This window comes from Cyprinus carpio, chromosome B17 (genome assembly GCF_018340385.1).
Source record: "Cyprinus carpio isolate SPL01 chromosome B17, ASM1834038v1, whole genome shotgun sequence".
Taxonomy (NCBI): domain Eukaryota; kingdom Metazoa; phylum Chordata; class Actinopteri; order Cypriniformes; family Cyprinidae; genus Cyprinus; species Cyprinus carpio.
In genome coordinates this window covers 8,091,488-8,110,795 of record NC_056613.1, presented here as the reverse complement: position 1 = coordinate 8,110,795, position 19,308 = coordinate 8,091,488, and the positions used below count along the sequence as shown (strand labels likewise).

The following is a 19,308-nucleotide window of genomic DNA, read 5'->3' as shown; positions in this document are numbered from 1 at the left end:
ATATAACCTTCCATTGCATGTTATAAAACAGTAACCCTACTAACAAGCTATCTCTCTCACTCTCTCTCTCTCCGGGTGTAACATTTGAAACATGTGAGATGCAAATGAAGGGGGTTGGAAATAAATATTGAATTTGGGCTCTGGCACTAAATGCCTGTCTTATCTGGTTCAAGTGGAAAATGATGGGCCAAGCCCCACTGCCCTCCACCGGCATGTCTCCACGGCAACACCGAGGCAGCTGAAAAATGGCAACCAGACATAGATGCCCCTTCATTAAATATCAACACAGCAGCTGACAACAGAGATAATGGCCAATAACACTATTATGTTGGAAGCAAATGAAATACTCATGGGACTGGCTGTCATGCCTCGGGTAAGAATACATACTGACCCAAAGAACAGGCATACTGTATATGAATAACGCTGGATTTCTGCATAACTCACAAGCCACTGCTCACAAATAGAGAGTTAGTGCTCGATTTATGGCTGTATGCTTTACGAAAACAGTGCTATATCAAGAATATTTTTGGATCAGGCTGGTAGTGCCCATTTTTCCTATAATTTTAGTTTCGATTTATATAGGATTTTGTATTATTTAAAAGAACGACAGCCATCATGAGCTGTTCATTGTAGTGAAAATGACAGCCAGCATTTTCCAGCATTTCAGTGTGATCTGTTTCTCCTTTGTGACGTTAACTTCACTGACATCCGGGCTTTTCATTGGTTGCAGATAGGAGACTAACAAACGAGTTCTCTTGTGTGTGCAGACATTTCTGATGATTATCTGTCTTCTATTCCATTGGAGGAATCTCTCCTCTTCTCTTTGGCTCATCGGCTCTAATTTTGAGGTGAATTTTAGCTTCCCTCACTCCCGTCTTACTCCTGAGATGACAGTATCTTTCTCCTTTGATACTGTGCTTGTTCTAGTTTTTCTGTGCTTTTCTTTTGCCATTTTTAGGATTACATCAACCACTCCGTGCCATTACACCAAATTACAGTGGCAGAAACTGAGCCTTTCAGAGGGAAATGTCACTAAAGCTCTGGATGGTAGATACAGTGAAAAATGTGACATTTTAAGGGAATGTAGATCCTAGAGAAGAGCTCATGTGAAAGAATCTGCATTTCCTCCAGTGCATATTGAATCCTTGTGCTTAATAAATGTGTGTAGAGCATCATTAGTGGCATCATTACTCCTAAAGCCAACAACATCTCAAATGGTGCAAAAACACACAGCTTCAGTGCTGTATATTCAGTTTTTCTCTATATAACATTTTTGAAAATAATAACAATCATGTCTTAAGTTTCATATAAATAAAGAATCCTGAACATTGAAAATGATAATAAAAAAATATATATTTTGTACACCAAATCAGTATATTAGAATGATTTCTGAAGGATCATGTGACACTGAAGACTAGAGTAATGATGCTGAAAACTCAGCTTTGCCATTGGATAAATACATTAGATTAAAAAATAATAATAATAATTATTTAAAATAGAAAACAATTGTTCTTTTATTAGTGGATTTCAATTCTCTTCAATTCAATCTAAGTCAATTCTAGATTGCAGATGTAAATATTTCTAGAATCCATGAATCCTCAATGGCTGCACATCACCTGCGGTTGATCAATGAATAGCTCTATGATCGATGAATAGCCTTACTGCTGTTGGACTGCTAGTGCTTTAATAGTTTTGTTTTCTTCTTCTTTAGATGGACCCTCAATCCTAGAGCGTCTTACCTGTAATTGAAAATACGAGAAAAAAATTAATGAAATACATTTAATGCCAGAGATCAAAAAGAGTTGGCAAATTTAAATTAGCTGGGTATGAAATTGCTTTCCCTGGATTGTGAAAGCAAATGCTTAAACAGTATCCGGAAGCTTTTCAAAAGCGGAATAGCAATTTCAGTGGAATGGGGTGCAGCAATGCTTGTCATTTGAAAAGCTGATCTGCACGTAGTTTTACTTTTGCTGCTCTAAAATGAGGTAGGAGAGGAGATAATACTCTCATCGCTGACAGATAGGCTGATAAAACATGGCCTATAACAGGAACTAGATTGTATACTGTTATCTTTTCATTTCTCATCTCTCATTGTCAGGAAGAAAGGCTTTGCTGGTACGGGGATGTTGGTTTAATCTACCTCTAGTGTTTGAAAAGATCTCATCCCACCAGGAAAGTTGCTTAAAGGAATAATTTGTTTACCCTCAGGCCATCCCAAACAGAGATGTTTGTTTTTTCATCTGAACAGATTTGGAGAAATTTAGCATTAGATCTCTTGCTCACCAATGGATCCTCTGCAGTGAATGGGTGTCGTCAAAATGAGAGTCCAAACAGCTGATATAAACATCACAGTCATCCACAACTATTCCACATAACGTTAGTCCATTAATTAAAAAAAAAAGGTGAAAGTGACATGACATACAGCCAAGTATGGTGACCCATACTGAGTATTCATGCTCTGCATTTAACCCATCCAAAGTGCACACACACAGCAGTGAACACACACCCGAAGCAGTGTGCAGTGCTGCGGGTTCGGTGCCTTGCTCCAGGGCAACTTAGTCATGGTATTGCTGGCCCGAGACTTAAACCCACAACCTTAGGGTTAGGAGTCAAACTCTCTAACCATTAGGCCACGACTTCCTCATTAATATATTGTGAAGCAAATAGCTGTGTTTTTGTAATTAATGTTTTAGTCATCTATCATAAATACCACTTGCTCCAGTGAAAATGTGGTCTGAATCAGGGGAGAAATATGCACAGATCAAGCACCGTTTACAAGCAAAAACAGTCCAACCAGTTCTAAACAAATGCTGTTTAGACTCTCATTCTGATGGCACCCATTCAGTGCAGTGATGTAACATTAGCTACATTTTCTGTAAATCTGCTACGATGCAAAAAACAAACGCATCTACATCTTAAATAGCTTGAGGGTGAGTACATTTGCATCAAAGTTTCATTTTTGGGTGAACTATTCCTTTTTAACACTCAAACCAGTGCTCCGGACAACATTTTAAAAGTTGGCTTTTATTACAAGAAATTTGATGTTTGTATGTTATGTATGTTTGCTTGCTCTGAGAAAGACCAACAGATGGTCTGATCTGGAATTCCTGTCTTGTTGCACCTGGTCCTAGTCCAGAACTCCCTGCTGATTTCACTCCTACTCCTGTCCTAGCTAGGCACGTCACACACCCACAATCAGGCACGATCATACACACTTGCTCCATATACCGCAATCAAACAACAAGTCTTAAAACATCTTTAAAACTACCACCATCAAAACAACCACTATCAATACAATCACACCCAATCATCCAATACATTTTTATAAATACAAAATTAAACATACATGAACATACATCTGGGGTTATATCTAATGTAACATACATCTGGGGTTGAAGGTTCAAGGGAAGCAGACTGGATAAAACAGAATTGGATGTTCACAATTTGGATCTTGTGAAGTTTGATTGTGTTTGGATGTCCCATTTCACTTGTAATCACTATAAGAAATGACAAATAATCACATCAAGCTTTTTGTTTCACTCGGCGTATACAGGTTAATTCTTCTACACGGTGGTTGTAACTGGCAGACTGGCACCCAGACACCAGTGGGGAGCCAGACAGAACAAGAGAGATGGAGAAATGGAGAGAGAAAGCTAATAGTAGCAGCTAAAAGCTGCAAAAGGGAGGAGCGAGCCATTGAAGCTGAACACAGACTGCGGCAGGCCTCTCCTACCCAGAATGTTCTCTCAGTGAGGGAGATTCAAACACACACTTAGATCAGCAATTAGCACTTTCTAGCAAAAGGTACAAAATAGGGCCGGAGACTCTAATTTCAGGCCCTCTGAACCTCTTAGAATTTATTTTACTTTTTCAGCAAATGTTTGGAGGGTGAAGGAGATAGTTACCCCTTAGAAGGAGCTTGCTAGTTTTGGACCAAATGTAGCTTTTTAGTTATTTACGAGAGTAATGCTTTTTCTAATAATGAGTAGTGCAAAAAAATATTGCATTATAGAGATTTTGCAAAAATTTGGCCACAACTACATATCATATCAGTCCAAAATATAATGCAAAAATAGTATATTTTTGTAAAAAAAAAAAAAGAGAGAGATTTCAGCTTTGTCATCATAGGAATACATGTAAGAATATATTCATATTCATGTAACATATTCATGGAAAGTGCAGAAAGTGATACCTGCCTGTCAATAGAGCTTCAATAGACATAATCTATCTCTATAAACAGAAGAAAAACCCTACAATAACACCAACCACCAACATGTCTGACATTGCAATTTTCCTCTGCAATTTTAAATAAACGATTAACTTGATCAAACATTATATCATACATTATAAGTCTAATAGTATAGTGGGTGGGTTTGGTTGCAGAGTTAACACTCTGAGTCTGTAATATACGGTTGCTAGATGCTGGTGAGTCAGCAACTGTCCGTGACGGAAGTTTGGCCTGCACAACAGGGTCTCTCTAGGTCAGCCCGAGGTAGATGGGACCCGTTTCTCCTTCCCTCTTTATTGATTTTCTCCATCACTGCTGCATGACGGATGATTGGGCCACACCGTATGGAAGCTCCCTCTGGATCTGCAGGGATAGATTAGCCTTAACACTGCCCTCAGTTGACAGATGAAGAGTAAGAGGGAAAGACTGAGGGAGATTGATTAGCTCTAATTATGTACTCTATTGCAAGAATGTGCTCATCTTTTGGTCACATTTAAGATGGCTTGATGTTAGAACGAGCATCTTTCTTTATTTGATTGTTTTCATGCATAACAATGTGATAACATGATCAAAATCTTAAAAAATCAGTTCATTCTATAGGCCGGACCAGTTTTTTTGTGTGTGTTTGTGTATTTTTCTTTTCTTTTTATTCTGATTAAGGTTAACAAAGCACACAAGCTTCTTCGAAACAATCTTTACTGTATAAAGTGGCATAAAAATAAAGGTGAGGGGAAAAATGGTGAAGAAACAATTTTCACTCAGACACTAAACTAAATTTGACAAATAATTACAAGGAAATGGCTAGTTTTCAAAATTTTTGAAGTACAGTAGAAAGACTGAAATAGTATTTTATTGTAACACATACTCCAATAATCTTTGTTTTATTTACAACTTCAAAATGTTTGTTACAGTGTTGCAGTCATTTTTTTTGCTTAAGCAGTTTGACCTTTACCTGAAATTGTTGATCATTTTTTATACAATTTAAACAAAAATGTCCCATTATGAACTGTATTAGGTGTGAAATGATGCCAGAATTCTCGGGTTAGTTTCAACTCTGCCTAAAGATCTTTGATATATTGTCAGCACCCATGATGCAGGCATTATTATTTCCATCAGTGTCAGTCATGGGAGACTATATTTTTGTGGAGGGCACTACGTGGCAAATGCCAGTTTTGTTCTTAGGAGTTGAGAGGCCAATTGGTCAGAAAGTTGCCTGCATCCTCTCACATGTGATTGACAGTTTGAGAGCTCTTACCCTGTAATGGTCTCCTCCCCAAAGCATGCTGGATTTAATGGCTTCTCTAACGACACTACTTTTCTCCACTCATGGGCCTCTGACACCTTTACGCATGAGCATGTCTCTGACCAAACCACCAAAATCCGTCTCTGTGTAGTGGAGGGAAAAAGCATCAGTGGACCATTGCAATTATGTCTCGATAAGAATCTCTGTCCCTGGTGCCGATTTGACTAATAATGATGTTTTCATTAAGATTTCATAATTCAGCACGTTTACTATCTCACACACAGCCCGTAACCTCACCCCTCCTTTCTGTCGGATTCTCCATTATAGAGGAGATTAAGTACCTTTGCCCCCCCACCAAGGATTTTCATTAAAAATCTATACAGATAAGGCTTGTTTTGAAAGGACTGCTGTGGCGAGACAGAAACTGTGGGAAATGTGGTTCTCTGCTCGGCTTTTTGTTCACAGTATTCTGTGTGATAGTCTTAGATTATAGGCTGGAAACTTTATAAAGGAGAAAGTCTAAAATAAATACAAAGGAATGAATAAATGGTATTCAGTATTTTAATCTCAGCTGGATTTTCTGCAAGGCCGGCATTGAATCCCACGTACCGTATGCTACATCGGCAACAATATGTCTTCTAATTATCCGTAACTATCATATTGACATATTGAAAAATGTATTCAATGAACACATAGCTTGTGGAAGCAAATCACTTCATTCTGTTGGCCAAATGTCTGGCAAAGAGATTTTTCTCTATTTCTGTCTCTTTATGTATATTAATCCTTTTTTTCCAAGCCCTGTTTTGGGGTTCTTAAATATGGACTGTTAAACATGTTAAAAATAATTAATGCAGTTAATGCAGCCACAAGTTATAAGATTAATCATGTTTTGTTAAATAATAAACAAAAACAGTAGTCTGATTATTTGAACATTAGCCAACACTGATGATAAGAAATGTTTAACAAATCAGCATATTAAAATGATTTCTGAAGGATCACGGGACACTGAAGACCAGAGTAATAGCTGCTGAAAATTCAGATTTGCATTCACAGAAAAAAAAATACAGTAATTTGTTAAATATGTTAAAATAGAAAATGGTTATTTTAAATTGTAATAATATTTCACAATATTACTGTTTGTGATGTGTTTTTATCAAATCAATGCAGTCATGGTGTGCAAAACTTTTCGTAAAATATATCAATCTTTTTCCTCTTTCTTTTCCCCTTACTGACCCTCCCATGTCTCCTTCACATCTTCTACTCTGCTCATGTGCGATCCCACATCATATCAGGGTGGGAAGATGACTCTTTATTAAGTATTCAGAGCTTAAGATGATTGTGCAGGGTAACATCTGGCAGTAATGTGGAGCGGTGTCTTTAGTAAAAACAACACTCTCTTTAATTAATAATTGATCAGTACTCTCTCTAGGAACGTTAACAGCATGGCAGGATCTCAGGGATGATGTTACAGCACCAAGTCAGTCAGGAGGAGGGAGATAAGGTGTCTGGGAGTTATTTGAGGGCCCGTTCTCTCAGAAACACGTCCGCTAACAGTAGCTGTGCTCAGGGGAGTAATAATGCATCTGCTGAGGTGTCGGCACAATACTTCCATGCCAGCATATAGCTGACAATAACACCTTAAAAGCACTGGTTCCTGTTCAGCCTAAAAATCTTTTGCTTGTTTAATAAATAATTTATGTATGATGTGTGTAATATGCATAACTATCTAGTGCTGGGAAACAATTAATCACGATTAATCGCATCCAAAATAAAAGATTTTGTTTGTGTAATGTGTGTGTACTGTGTATAGATTATTATGTGTATAAAAAGACACACATAGAGTATATATTTTGAAAATATTTACATATATTTTCATGTATATATTTATATTCATATGATTTATATATAAATATATTTAATATATAAACACATATTTTTCTTAAATATATACATGCATGTGGTGTATTTATATATAAATAATAAATATACACAGCACACACACATATATTATGTACACACAAACTTTCATTCTGGATGTGATTAATCGTGATTAATCATTGCCCAGGACTAAAATATACATAAATACAATTATGTATTGACTGTATACATTTTAAATAATAAAATATAATTATTAATTTTATTAATAGAATAAATTTTGATAATGGAATAATATTAAATTAACTAAAATTATTATTTATATTACATTAATAGTGAATTGTGAATGTCATTAATGCTAAGTGGACTAGTAATGCAGAGTGGGCCTGAATTTTATTTGTAAGGCCTGTGATAGTTTTGTTGAACGTCTGTGACTTTCTGTTGTGTTAATTTGTATGGTGCTAGAAAACTCCTTGACCCTCTTTGGCATGGTCCAGTAATCTCCACAGGCTAAACATTAAGCTTTCTTTATTTTTTCCTGTACAGTCTAGCCAAATTTGAATGGACTTCAATTTCTTCAGCAGTGTGGGATTTGCACTACGAGTAGCCAAGTATATCTAACTGCCAGTTTTTGACACATGGATGATACACCACCCTCTCCTGCTGGACAAAACTCTTTCCCACCATCCATCCAGTCATCTTTTATTAATCTGTTTCTTTCAGCCTTGTAATGAGCTATATAATCTGAATCATCTCTCTGCCTGTACAGAAGTAGTGGATTTTTGGTTAGGTGTTCACCAGCTGCATCAGGGTCCCATGTGTTTCCAATATGTTCCACTGTCAGTCAGTTTGCCCCGTTCTTAACCGTGAGTTTATTAGCATGTGAAGTGTATCACAGCTGGGTACCAGCACCAGCCCTGATGAGAAAATCTGCTCTGCAACCCTGCAGTCTGCTCAGGATACTTTAGTCCAGTGAAAAACTGGTCAAGATGTCTTTACCCGGTCAGTTAAAACACATTCTACATCCACTAATGCTGATCGCTGAGGTGGAGCATAGACTTGGACGTGTGAGTGTTTTGTCAACATTTAGCCAGAGAATATATCGACCCCACGGTGGCCCAAGTGAAGTACTGATAAATCAATGATGCCATTAGTGCCGAGGTCCTTCTCTGGCCGCCTGATGTAAATGATGTCTAGTGTTGGTTTGGAGAAACTCCATTAGATATGTGTATTTTTACCTCCTCTGAGCCACACCACCATACAGTAGCTTGGTGATTAATGGACTGGGGACCACAGGAACCAGGAGTGAACTTATTTCTATAAGTGTGGATGCAGTAGATTATCTGCTGTGAATTACAATGACCAATGGGATTTTGGCATGCAATCACTAAAACTACATTTAAAGTAAATTTGATATCAAAATTACTGATATCAAAGTTTTTCATCATAATCTTTCATCTTCCACCTCTGAAATTACTTTCATGTTCAGCTGATGTCACCAAACACTTTTTTACAGCTCCTCCCCTTTAACCACTTTTCATATATAGACAAATTTTCTTGATCCAATCAATACCTGATGGATAAATTCAAGTCCCACCCTACATATTTTTTCTTTCTTGTAGAATAACCTGTTTTACTTTGAAATATGTACTGGAATAAAATGGGTAACAGCCTTTTTTGTTAACTTTAAATGTTATTAGGAAACTATTTTGTTCTGTTTTACTGTTTTTAAATAGGGTTGTGTGAAATGCATGGTTTATGATAATATCATAATTGTTGTTTTAAAGGTGTCAGTATTATTTATGCAGTGTATATGCATTTATTCCACCTCTGAGTTGCATAAAAAATGCATCTAAATGCCACTTCAGATGCCACTTCTGTAACATCTCTGGATGATCTCATGGATCAGGCATAGTTTGAGGAGCTTAAACAGCATTATTGGTGATGGATTGGAGGGCACTGCAACTTTTGTAATTATGACTCAGACATGCAACAACAAGAGAAATTATCTCCCTGATGATCTCACCAGAACTTTGGCTTTAAATGCACAGCCTCTTTGTGTGTTTCGCTGCCCACACTTGGATATGCGTCATCTTGTCTGATTTTGTGTCATGTGCCCTGAACTTAATTGCACTCCTTCAGTGGTTACTTTCAGGAAACTTGTATATTTGGGTTTGTTTTGTTTCAAGAAGTTCTAACAACATTTTTTTCTCTCTCTTATAGCGCGAGAAGAGAACGTGGCCACATTCAGAGGTTCTGAGTACTTCTGCTATGACTTGTCTCAGAATCCTATCCAGAGCAGCAGCGATGAAATCACATTGTCCTTCAAGACCTGGCAAAGAAATGGCCTTATCCTTCACACGGGCAAGTCAGCAGACTACGTCAACCTGGCCCTGAAAGATGGGGCTGTTTCGTTGGTCATCAACTTGGGTTCCGGAGCCTTTGAGGCCATTGTCGAGCCTGTCAATGGCAAATTCAATGACAATGCCTGGCATGATGTGAAAGTCACACGCAACCTCAGACAGGTAACGCTGAAGTGGCTGGAATTTCATGTTTTCTGATCTAATTCAGAGCTAAATGCTACTGTATATTGCTTAAATTAGCATTTTCGGTTATTTTAAGTTCTTCAAGATGCTAACGCAACTATTTCTTCCTCTGAGTTCTTCTACCTTGCCTCATGTTTTGCCTCCTCAGGCATTTACCTCTGTCTGAACTATCAACAGTGCAATGGCTTCAAGAGGCTGTCTCTCTCACCCCTCTAGATATTCACCTCACTTCTCCAAACAGTCTGTCTTATCAGGGCAGCGGGGAGAGGCTCCAACCAACCTCAACCATTCCATTTACCCACAGCCAATCTTTGTTGAACTGTTAAATCACTCCACCACTGCATTTTAAAATATGTAAATATTTAGGGTGGTTTTGCCCCTCAGGAATGAAAGGATGTCTCTTTTTGCGCAGGCGTGTGTGGAGGCGTGAGTGCCCACAAGCACAAGCTATTTCAGCTCTGATCCACTAGGACTGTGACATTTTTTTTTCGGTTTGTTTAATAGCTGTTTTACTATCACGCCAAGAATATGCATTAGAATTACCTTATACAATTGCCTGAGGAAAGTCAAAAACCATATGAATCACAACAAAGAGGCAGCTAGATTGAGGTCACCGTTCACGGTTGTAGCAGAAAACAACACGTTACGAAACATTACATTAGAAGGGTCCTAAAACCAAAGCTAAATGTGTTTTGGTGACAAAAAAATTGGGAATTATTGGTGAAAAAAAACTCTTTATTCTGGAAGACTTTTTCAAGTGAGTATGCACTTTAAGATTTTGCAGACAAGTGCAGTGTCTTTACAAAAAGTAAAATGCCACAGGCTTTGCGGAGAATCCGCTGTTTCTTTTTCTTTTTCACCTTTTCTTACTCTCACTCATATGCTTTGCTTGTCTATGGATAACATTTGTTCAGACCCAGACTAACCACTCATGAACCATTGACTAGTCTTTAGTTTACTAACCAGAACCTAAACTAATGTGCTACTCATCATGACTTCATTTGAGTTTATTTCATTTTATTAACAACCCTTTTGTTCATTGTTTAATTTCCTTTACTTCCCCCTTTTCTCAAAGCATTCAGGTATTGGACACGCTATGGTAAACAAACTACATTGTCTGGTAGATATCATTCTTATTGTCCTTTTTTTGGGTTTACCGTGTGTTTCCCTGGCCCTCTTTTTTTCTCTTTTTTGGGGTTTCATGGCTTCATAAAAAAATTATGAATTATGGGATTTTTCTTTTTTTATTTCAAATGTCCTCATTCCATTTTTCACTACAGCTTTACCTTCTATCTTTCTTTCTTTGAACTTCCTCTTTGGCCCTTTTTTAGTTTTTGAAGGCTTAGTTGTCCTTTTAGCTCTTTTTTTTCTTTTCTTTTGAATTTTCAAATACTGTCAAAAACTGGCAGAAGCTTTCCAAAAAAGTGACGAAAACAACAGTATGAAAATAAAAGAATAAAGAACTACTTCAGCACTGGAGCTCTGACAGTTGATTCCAGTTGTTTGCGCATGCCGCGCCGACCCATTCATGCTGGATCAGCCCTTGTGTTACTAACACCAAAACTCTTGTCTGAGCAACCCACCATCTGTCCAGTTTCCTGTCCTGTCTGTATTGTGGTGTAAGTCACGACTTCTTGTGTCCTCCCTCATTACCCCTCATCCTGTAGCTTTTGCTTTGGTCTCATATGTGCTGCTTCGCCTTGCATGTCGTCTTGGCTTGAAAATGCATGATTCCATGTTTGCAGTGGTTGTATATCTCACTATTAATGTTATATGTGGAAAAAGACCATCTTACCTCTGTGTTGCATGCTCATTTGTGGTAGTATTAGCTCATTTTGGAACGCATGCATATGTATGTGTCAACTAACCTTGTGTGCAAAGAATTTGAACTAAAAACAAGCAATTTGTCTATAGTTTGTACATAACACTAACCCCTCAAACTATTGCCCCAAACCGGAAAACCATTTCTAACACCATCAAAGATAAAGAAAATATACCGGCAAAATATTTTCTTTACCTGTCCTTTGTAAGTCTACAAATACTAGACAAGAACGGCCTACTAAAAGTCTCGAAGTGGTCTTTTGGTACACAATCAAAGACAGACAGCAACCAGCAAGATCGAAGCAAACCTGTTCCTGGTAGAGCGGCCGTCACAGCCATAATGTTCATAAATGGATTTTTCTCTCTCTTATATTATTCCTCCCAATCAGGTGACAATATCTGTGGATGGCATCCTGACTACAACAGGCTATACGCAGGAGGACTACACAATGCTGGGATCAGATGATTTCTTCTACGTCGGAGGAAGTCCAAGCACAGCAGACTTACCTGGGTCGCCCGTCAGCAACAACTTTATGGGTTGCCTGAAAGAGGTAGGTGGTCTGGGTGAACCCTGTTCTTTCATCTACATGCATCATATCACCATGTCCTTGTCTGGACTGAGAGGGAACAAGTTTGAATAGACCATCCGAGCAGAATAATAGATTCAGTACAGCTTATCTTGTGAAAAGGATAGAGCAGACATCATACCCGTGGTGTGTTTCTCTAATGAAATTTGCAGGAGTTATACATTTTTGCCCAGATGCGAAATTGTTTCAGGCGTATTTGATATGACTTTTCAATTGTGGTGAATCATTTGATCAAGGTTCCACAGGCCAGAGAAGAAGCTAAGGTGATTGGATGAGATGAGACTTTGGATAATGATAAGCTACATTCTCAAAAAGGGAACCCCAAAGAGATTCTGCTGAACAACTGAATGTGAAGACATCTGTAAATGCAAAATAAAAATGTACCCACAAGGGTGAATCTTGCAGAAAAATGTTTCATATTTCACCCCTAAATTAAAAAGAAAAATAAGGAGTTATATTATGCTTAAGTAAATTGAATCCTGTTTGTAGGACCATTATTTTTTCCTTTTATTTTCTTTTTTTTATTTATTTATTTATTTATTTATTTATTGTCATTTGTAATTTAGTTGTAATAAATTAAAAACCTAATTTAAGGAAGGTTTTTTATCAAAAGACAATTTTTTTTTTTTTTTTTTTTACTGCAGTACATGTAATGGTAATAAAAAAAAAACCTTGTCATAAAAATTGTCACAATGCAAACCATCTTAGGTCTAAAAAAAGTTTATTTTTTTTTTTTTTTTTTTTTTCCTAAACAAAGTATCATTTCTTTTTGTTTTTGATGTTGTTGCTTTTTGGGTGAATTATGATCCAGACAGGTTTTGTTTTTGCTTTCAGTTCACCCTCTTATTATTGTTGTTATTATTATTATTATTATTATTATTTTCCACATTACAGTAATGGTAAACCTGAAGTAAAAATGAATTAAAATGGAGTTAGATTTAAATTAAAAACTAAATTTAAAGAAGGTTTTCATCAGACAAAAATAAATGTAATGTAAATGCAGTAATGATCATGAAAAACCTTGTCATGAAAGTTATATTATAGTGCCACCTTAGTCTTAAAAAATTTTTTCTTTAAAATTAATATGATCCAGATAGGTTTTGTTTTCACATTCATTTCATCCTCTAAGAGCCATTATACTGTTTGCAGAAGTTAGATGTCATTCTCTTTCGATCAGCTGTTCATTTCCACACTCCTCAGTTGTCAGGTCTGGATAACTTTATCAGTAAATAGACTGATCTTTAATTTAGCTGGAAATAGGCAATTACTCTGGTTTCGCGGCTGCTGGCAAGATCCTCCATTAATTCATGCTGAACAAACAGCAGACAACAGAACCTCCTTTTTCGCAGTGAGCGCTACAACAGCCTGCTATCGCTGCTGTTTCCATCTCAGACCGACCCTCCTATCGCAGGGCTAAAAACCTGCAACATCGACATTTGCATTAAAAAAATAATTTCATTCCCTCTTTTACTGTGCTGAGTTTTAAAAAACTGCCAACCATGTCAGAGATTACAGTAATCAGTCTCATATGTGCTGTGATATAGCAAGTGCTTACATAACACTGCTCTGTTAGATAGGTGATCTGGATGCTAAGAGCTGCTCAAGACGAGATAGCAGAACTTATACATCCTTCACCCACCCAAGAGTGGCCATAATGATAAATACCTCCTCCTCACACTCTTTCTCATAGCTCGAGTCCAAGGATAGAAAGAAATTTTAAATGCTTCTCAGCTTTTAAAACCTCATATTTGATGTGGTAGTTTAAAATGATGTAGTTGTTATGGATCATGTGTGGCAACTCAGACACATGGTGTTTGTAATATAGCATGAGACTGTCAACATCTGATCAGGATGGCATGATCATTATTCTATTCTATTCTATTTTATTCTGCATCCATTCTTCAAAACACTTGTTTGGAGGATACACCCTGGAAGGATACATTACATTACATAACATTACATTATATTATATTATTATAATGTATATTATATTATTATAATGTATATTATATTATATTATATTATATTATATTATATTATATTATATTATATTATATTATATTATATTATATTAATTTCCTTTTATTTTTCCTTTATTCAATACAAATTTTTGTCTGCTCTAGGGCATTTTTGTACTGGTAAACTTGAGTGATAGTAACTAATATTAAAAGTAGACTGTGGTATTGTAGAGTGTACCACCCTGTGGCACAAGATGCTTATTGCAGTCATGTTGTGAAATGCAGAGAGACACATTTAACGCTGCTTTTACCTATGAACTGTATATTCTATATGACAGAGGTTTCAATAAATGGTCTTAAGGCAGAAAATCAGACCACAGTATTTAAAAAAAAAAAAGAAATGATAGATGAGTAGCTGTTTTTTAGCATTATTAACAACAATATTTTTTTCTTTCTTTAAATGTAGCAGACTATTGTATAGATAGTCACAGGACTCCTCAGACCTGCCTTGTGTCTGTCTTTCAAGCTGAGCGTGAAGGGCAGTAATCAGGGTATGGCGGGGCGTGTGGCTGCACAGGGGTCTGCCAGCACTAATGACTGGATACCGAGCGGCCTCCACTGCTGAGCTGGACTCTGGCTTCCTTCCTTTGTGCTCTGCCATCACAATCAGGTTCCAGGATGTGCGCATGGTGACTGTCATTTGTCACTTTGCTGGGCCGGCTGGATGAAACTGTCCCTGCTCTCTGGACACTTGCTCCAGAGCCAGCACCGCTATATGGATGCGAGAGTTCTGATAGATAGTTTGACCTAGCCTTACTCGCTCTCTTATCCTCTATCCAACAGATTTGTTTCAGTAAGCACCATAGAAATGTTAATATTTGGCAGAAGCTGGAAAAAATTTGAAATGTTAAACTAACTGAAAACTTAAAAACTGATAGTGTAAAAATAAAAGGCAATTTAAAATTTTAATAAATTCTACAATAGTATATAAATAATTAATATAATAATATAGTATATAATTATAGTAAAATAACACTGATTTTAAGAATTTATTTATTTTTAATATTATTTTTTATATTTATTTATTTATTTTTTTGTGGTCCATAATATGGAGGTAAATGGTAACCAAAACTGTTTGATTACCAGATTCTTCAAAATATATTATTTTATTGACAGAAGAAAGACAGTTTTAAAGGTTTGAAATGACATGAAAGTAAACTGATGAAATGTAAAAAAAATAAAAGAAAAAAAAAGATAGATATTCTGTGTTAAATGGCTAGCTAGCAGCAAGGAGCTGATGACAGATTTTCCCATAGGCCATTTGTAGTTCACAAGTAGTTTGTGAAAGTGAAGATGGTAGGCTTCTCATGTTAGCATGCTAATTAGCATTAGCATTTGGTTCAACACTGTTGAGTTTGTGAGGAAAATTAAATTTGAATACAGTGCATGCAGATGAGCTGTGGTCTAGCAGAGGTTTATAAATAAAATAGAACAAACTCTGATTGAATAAGTTGCAAACCAGGCCGGATACCATTATGCCAACATTCAGATGTTTGACTGCGCAAGCCCTAACCTGTTATACCATGTCCAACCAGGCCATCTAGACCTTTCTGCACCTTGTTGCCCTAAGCTCCCATGCAAAACATCCACAAAGGGCCACCTGGCATGCTTGACTAGTGAATAATCTATACCGATTTCCAAGTTTTCTCCAGTTTGATCTGGGGGCTATTAATTCCTTGAGAGTGGTGGGTAGGCACTGTAGGCAGAGATTTATAGTAGAAGCAGACAGCTGTGGATGATGAATGCGGGTGACACTACAGGCCCAGCACAGGCAGAGAGGAGGCCGCGGGCACGGGGAGGACCCTGAGAATGTGCATAGCCGCTCTTCCAGTTCTTAGCACAACAGCATGGGCACTACAACAGAACCTTAGCTTCAAATCCAAGCAAATATCCCTCAGCTAAACTAACTGAAATTACATTCAAAGAGATCATAAAGAATTTGATTTAAGATATTTCAACAATTTAAACAACAAAACAATGAACAATGTGGAAAGACATTTTCAATATTTCATCAGCAGAACTGACACCCAGTTGCACAAAATACAATATGTCGAATGTACTTCACTTTAAATTACATACAAGCTCATTCTGAAACCTAGTAAGCTAAATGCTGCCTACTTAGTGTCTTAAAGGGGTCATATGATGCAATTTCAAATTTTCCTTTCTCTTTGGAGTGTTACAAGCTCTTGGTGAATAAAGAAGATCTGTAAAGTTGCAAAGACTAAAGTCTCAAATCCAAAGAGATATTCTTTATAAAAGTTAAGACTCATCCACGCCCCCCTGAAACGGCTCGTTCTAACACGCCCCCACATGTCTACATCAGTATGTGGAAAGATTTGCATAACGCCACCCAGATGTTCAAGCAAAGAAAGAAGGCATACCTTTTTTTCTCGTTGTAGTATTGTTGTTGCCGCCACCGCCATGTCATATATATGCTGTGTGTTTCACTGTGAAATCGAAACTACTTTGTTTTTGCCTTCCAAAAGAAGACACGACTAGAAATCATGTTTATATCACATTTATAATGGGTTTTATGTTTATGTCTCGTTGCTCCGGCCGGACAAGGCATCACAATATGTTAAGAGGTGTAATATTCCGTCTCACGCTTGAGGCATTCAGCCAATCACAACGTGCTGGATAGCTGGCCAATTAGAGCACACCTCGCTTTTCAGAACGATGAGCTTTGTAAAAATCGACGTTTCAGAAGGCGGGCATAGAGGAGAAACAATAATGTACAGTGTGTGGAAAATAATGTTTTTTTTTTTTTACCTTACACCACATAAACACATTTCATTACACCAAATACACAAAATAATGTTCTTTTTAGCAGCATCATATGACCCCTTTAACTTCTCTAGTGCAGTGCATTCTGGGATTGTCTTAGACATGAAGTGCAATGCTGCCATATAATTTGGCCTAAACAAATGTTGGTGTCTACTCTGTCTGAGGTTTATGTCATGTGCTTTTATCAAACTAGTTGGTCCCACTTTATATTAAGTGGCCTTAACTACTACAGTATGTACTTTTAGATTAATCATTCGGTACAATACACTTATTGTGTACATACATGTTTTTACATTGTACGTATGTTTAAAAATACCTGCATGTAATTACATCTGTAATTAATTTCTGTTTTTACATTTATTCATCCCTTACACCTTAACCCACCCTTAAACCTACCCATACCACCAAACCTGTTTCTAACCTTACCCCATCCCACCTCAATATCAGCAAACGTGTTTTGCAATACAATATGAACACAATAAGTACATAGGGCTGTCAGAAGAGGCTTTGTCGACCAACATTTCTTTAGTTGCTTAGTTGCTGAAAAAAAAAAAAAAAAAAAAATAACGTTTCCCATCAAACAGTACATACGGAGTCTCCAATCCGAACAGTAGCGCTCACTGTAGAACAGATGGAGGAATCAGTGTCGAATCAGTGTCGCAGACTTCATCTCTTAAACAGAGAACAAAGAAAGCACTAGTTTATAAATGATTTTTTAAAATATTAATGCAGCCTCCTTACTATTTTTCCCTGACACATTCATAATCATTAATTCTTCAGTCGCTGTTCTGTGGCAAGCTTATGCGCGCAATTGAGCGCTTAGGCTATGTAGGCAATTAAAGGCTCATAATTATGATTTAAATGGTTTTGTAATAAACATGCGATTAGTCGACTAATGCTTCAAATGAACGACTACTAGTCGACCAGAAAAATTTTAGGTCTAGGGCAGCCCTTAGTACAATGTACTAAATTTTTTCTTAACAACAAAAACAAAAACATAAGAAACAACACTCTACCCATCCTGTTGTAAATAGCTTAGCTGTACAACAAACAAATTTTCCAGTTTATTTCAGAGTCTGCAAGGCAAGATAACAACCTAATGAAATTTTTAGTCCATCCACACACTCGAGCAAATTTCTTTCTGTGTCTGGAACCAGTCAATCCTTACGCTCCCTCACGGCCGAATCCATAAAGCCATAAAAATTCTTGGAGTCTTCTCATGTCTGTCTATAGATTGTCTCAGTTACACTTGCTTGCTTTTCCTGCAAACTACATACCAGTTATTGTTAGATAAAGCCCTGGCATTGTATTCAAATGCCAGATCTCTATGGGTGCTCTCTTCAAGTTTTCTCACAGGGGAACAATTATTTGTTCTCCCCTGAAATGCTTATTTTGTTTGAGTGACATATGTTGCTTTTCCCCTAAGGTTTGCAACTCACTCCAAAAGTCAATTAATGCAATTAAAGAATATTTCTGCAAAGAGATTTAACAGTTTGGACAACTGAAATATGAATTGCAAGCTCGGTTACAGAATCAAGACTCTGAGAAGGGTGCGGCTATTTCACAGCTCTGAGCGGCTCATCAGCTGAATTAACCGGCTGACATTTCATGAGCCGCCTGAGCGCATCAAAATGACAATGCCATAGAAAGGACCAAATTGCAGAGTATCAATTTGTGTTAGATACTATGGCTGCCCCTAGTGTTGTGGACAATTTGCAAGATGAAACTTGATTTGGGTGATGAAAAATGCACCAGACAGGTTAAATTGAAATGATAATGTTACAAATAACAGCAATCATTGTCTAATCAATGTCTGACCGTTTTCAGTCATGTTGAAGTCCTCAAGGTTATATTTGGGACTGTGAGATGCTTGCAAGGATTCTGTGGGTAGCATACAATCTCTTTCCCTCTTTCTCTATTCCCAGAATCCTTTATTCAGAGATTATGATGTTCTGATGTGTTCGACTTGATGTACAGCATAATGTAACAACTTGGCTGCTGAAAATTCAGCTTTACCATCATAGGAGTAAATGACAAATTTTTAAATTTATTAAAATAGAAGACTGTTATTTTAAATTAGTATAATATTTTACAGTATTGCTGTTTTTATTGTATTTTAGTAAAATAAATGCAGCATAAAAGTCTGAAAAAAAGAAGAAGAAAAAATCTGTATTATATTGTTTTTGTGTGTAAATCTCAATTTCCA

General features: G+C 36.9%; 1 protein-coding gene across 23 annotated transcripts in view; it reads left to right on the top strand.

Moving 5' to 3' along the window:
- Positions 1-19,308, top strand: part of LOC109057157 (neurexin-3a) — a 270,223-nt gene that overhangs the window by 50,565 nt on the left and 200,350 nt on the right. For all 23 annotated transcript variants that reach the window (XM_042742036.1, XM_042742019.1, XM_042742035.1 and 20 more), the window contains 2 exons: positions 9,570-9,871; positions 12,103-12,264. In XM_042742036.1, coding sequence (XP_042597970.1) covers positions 9,570-9,871; positions 12,103-12,264 — 464 coding nt within the window. The remainder of the gene's footprint in view (positions 1-9,569; positions 9,872-12,102; positions 12,265-19,308) is intronic.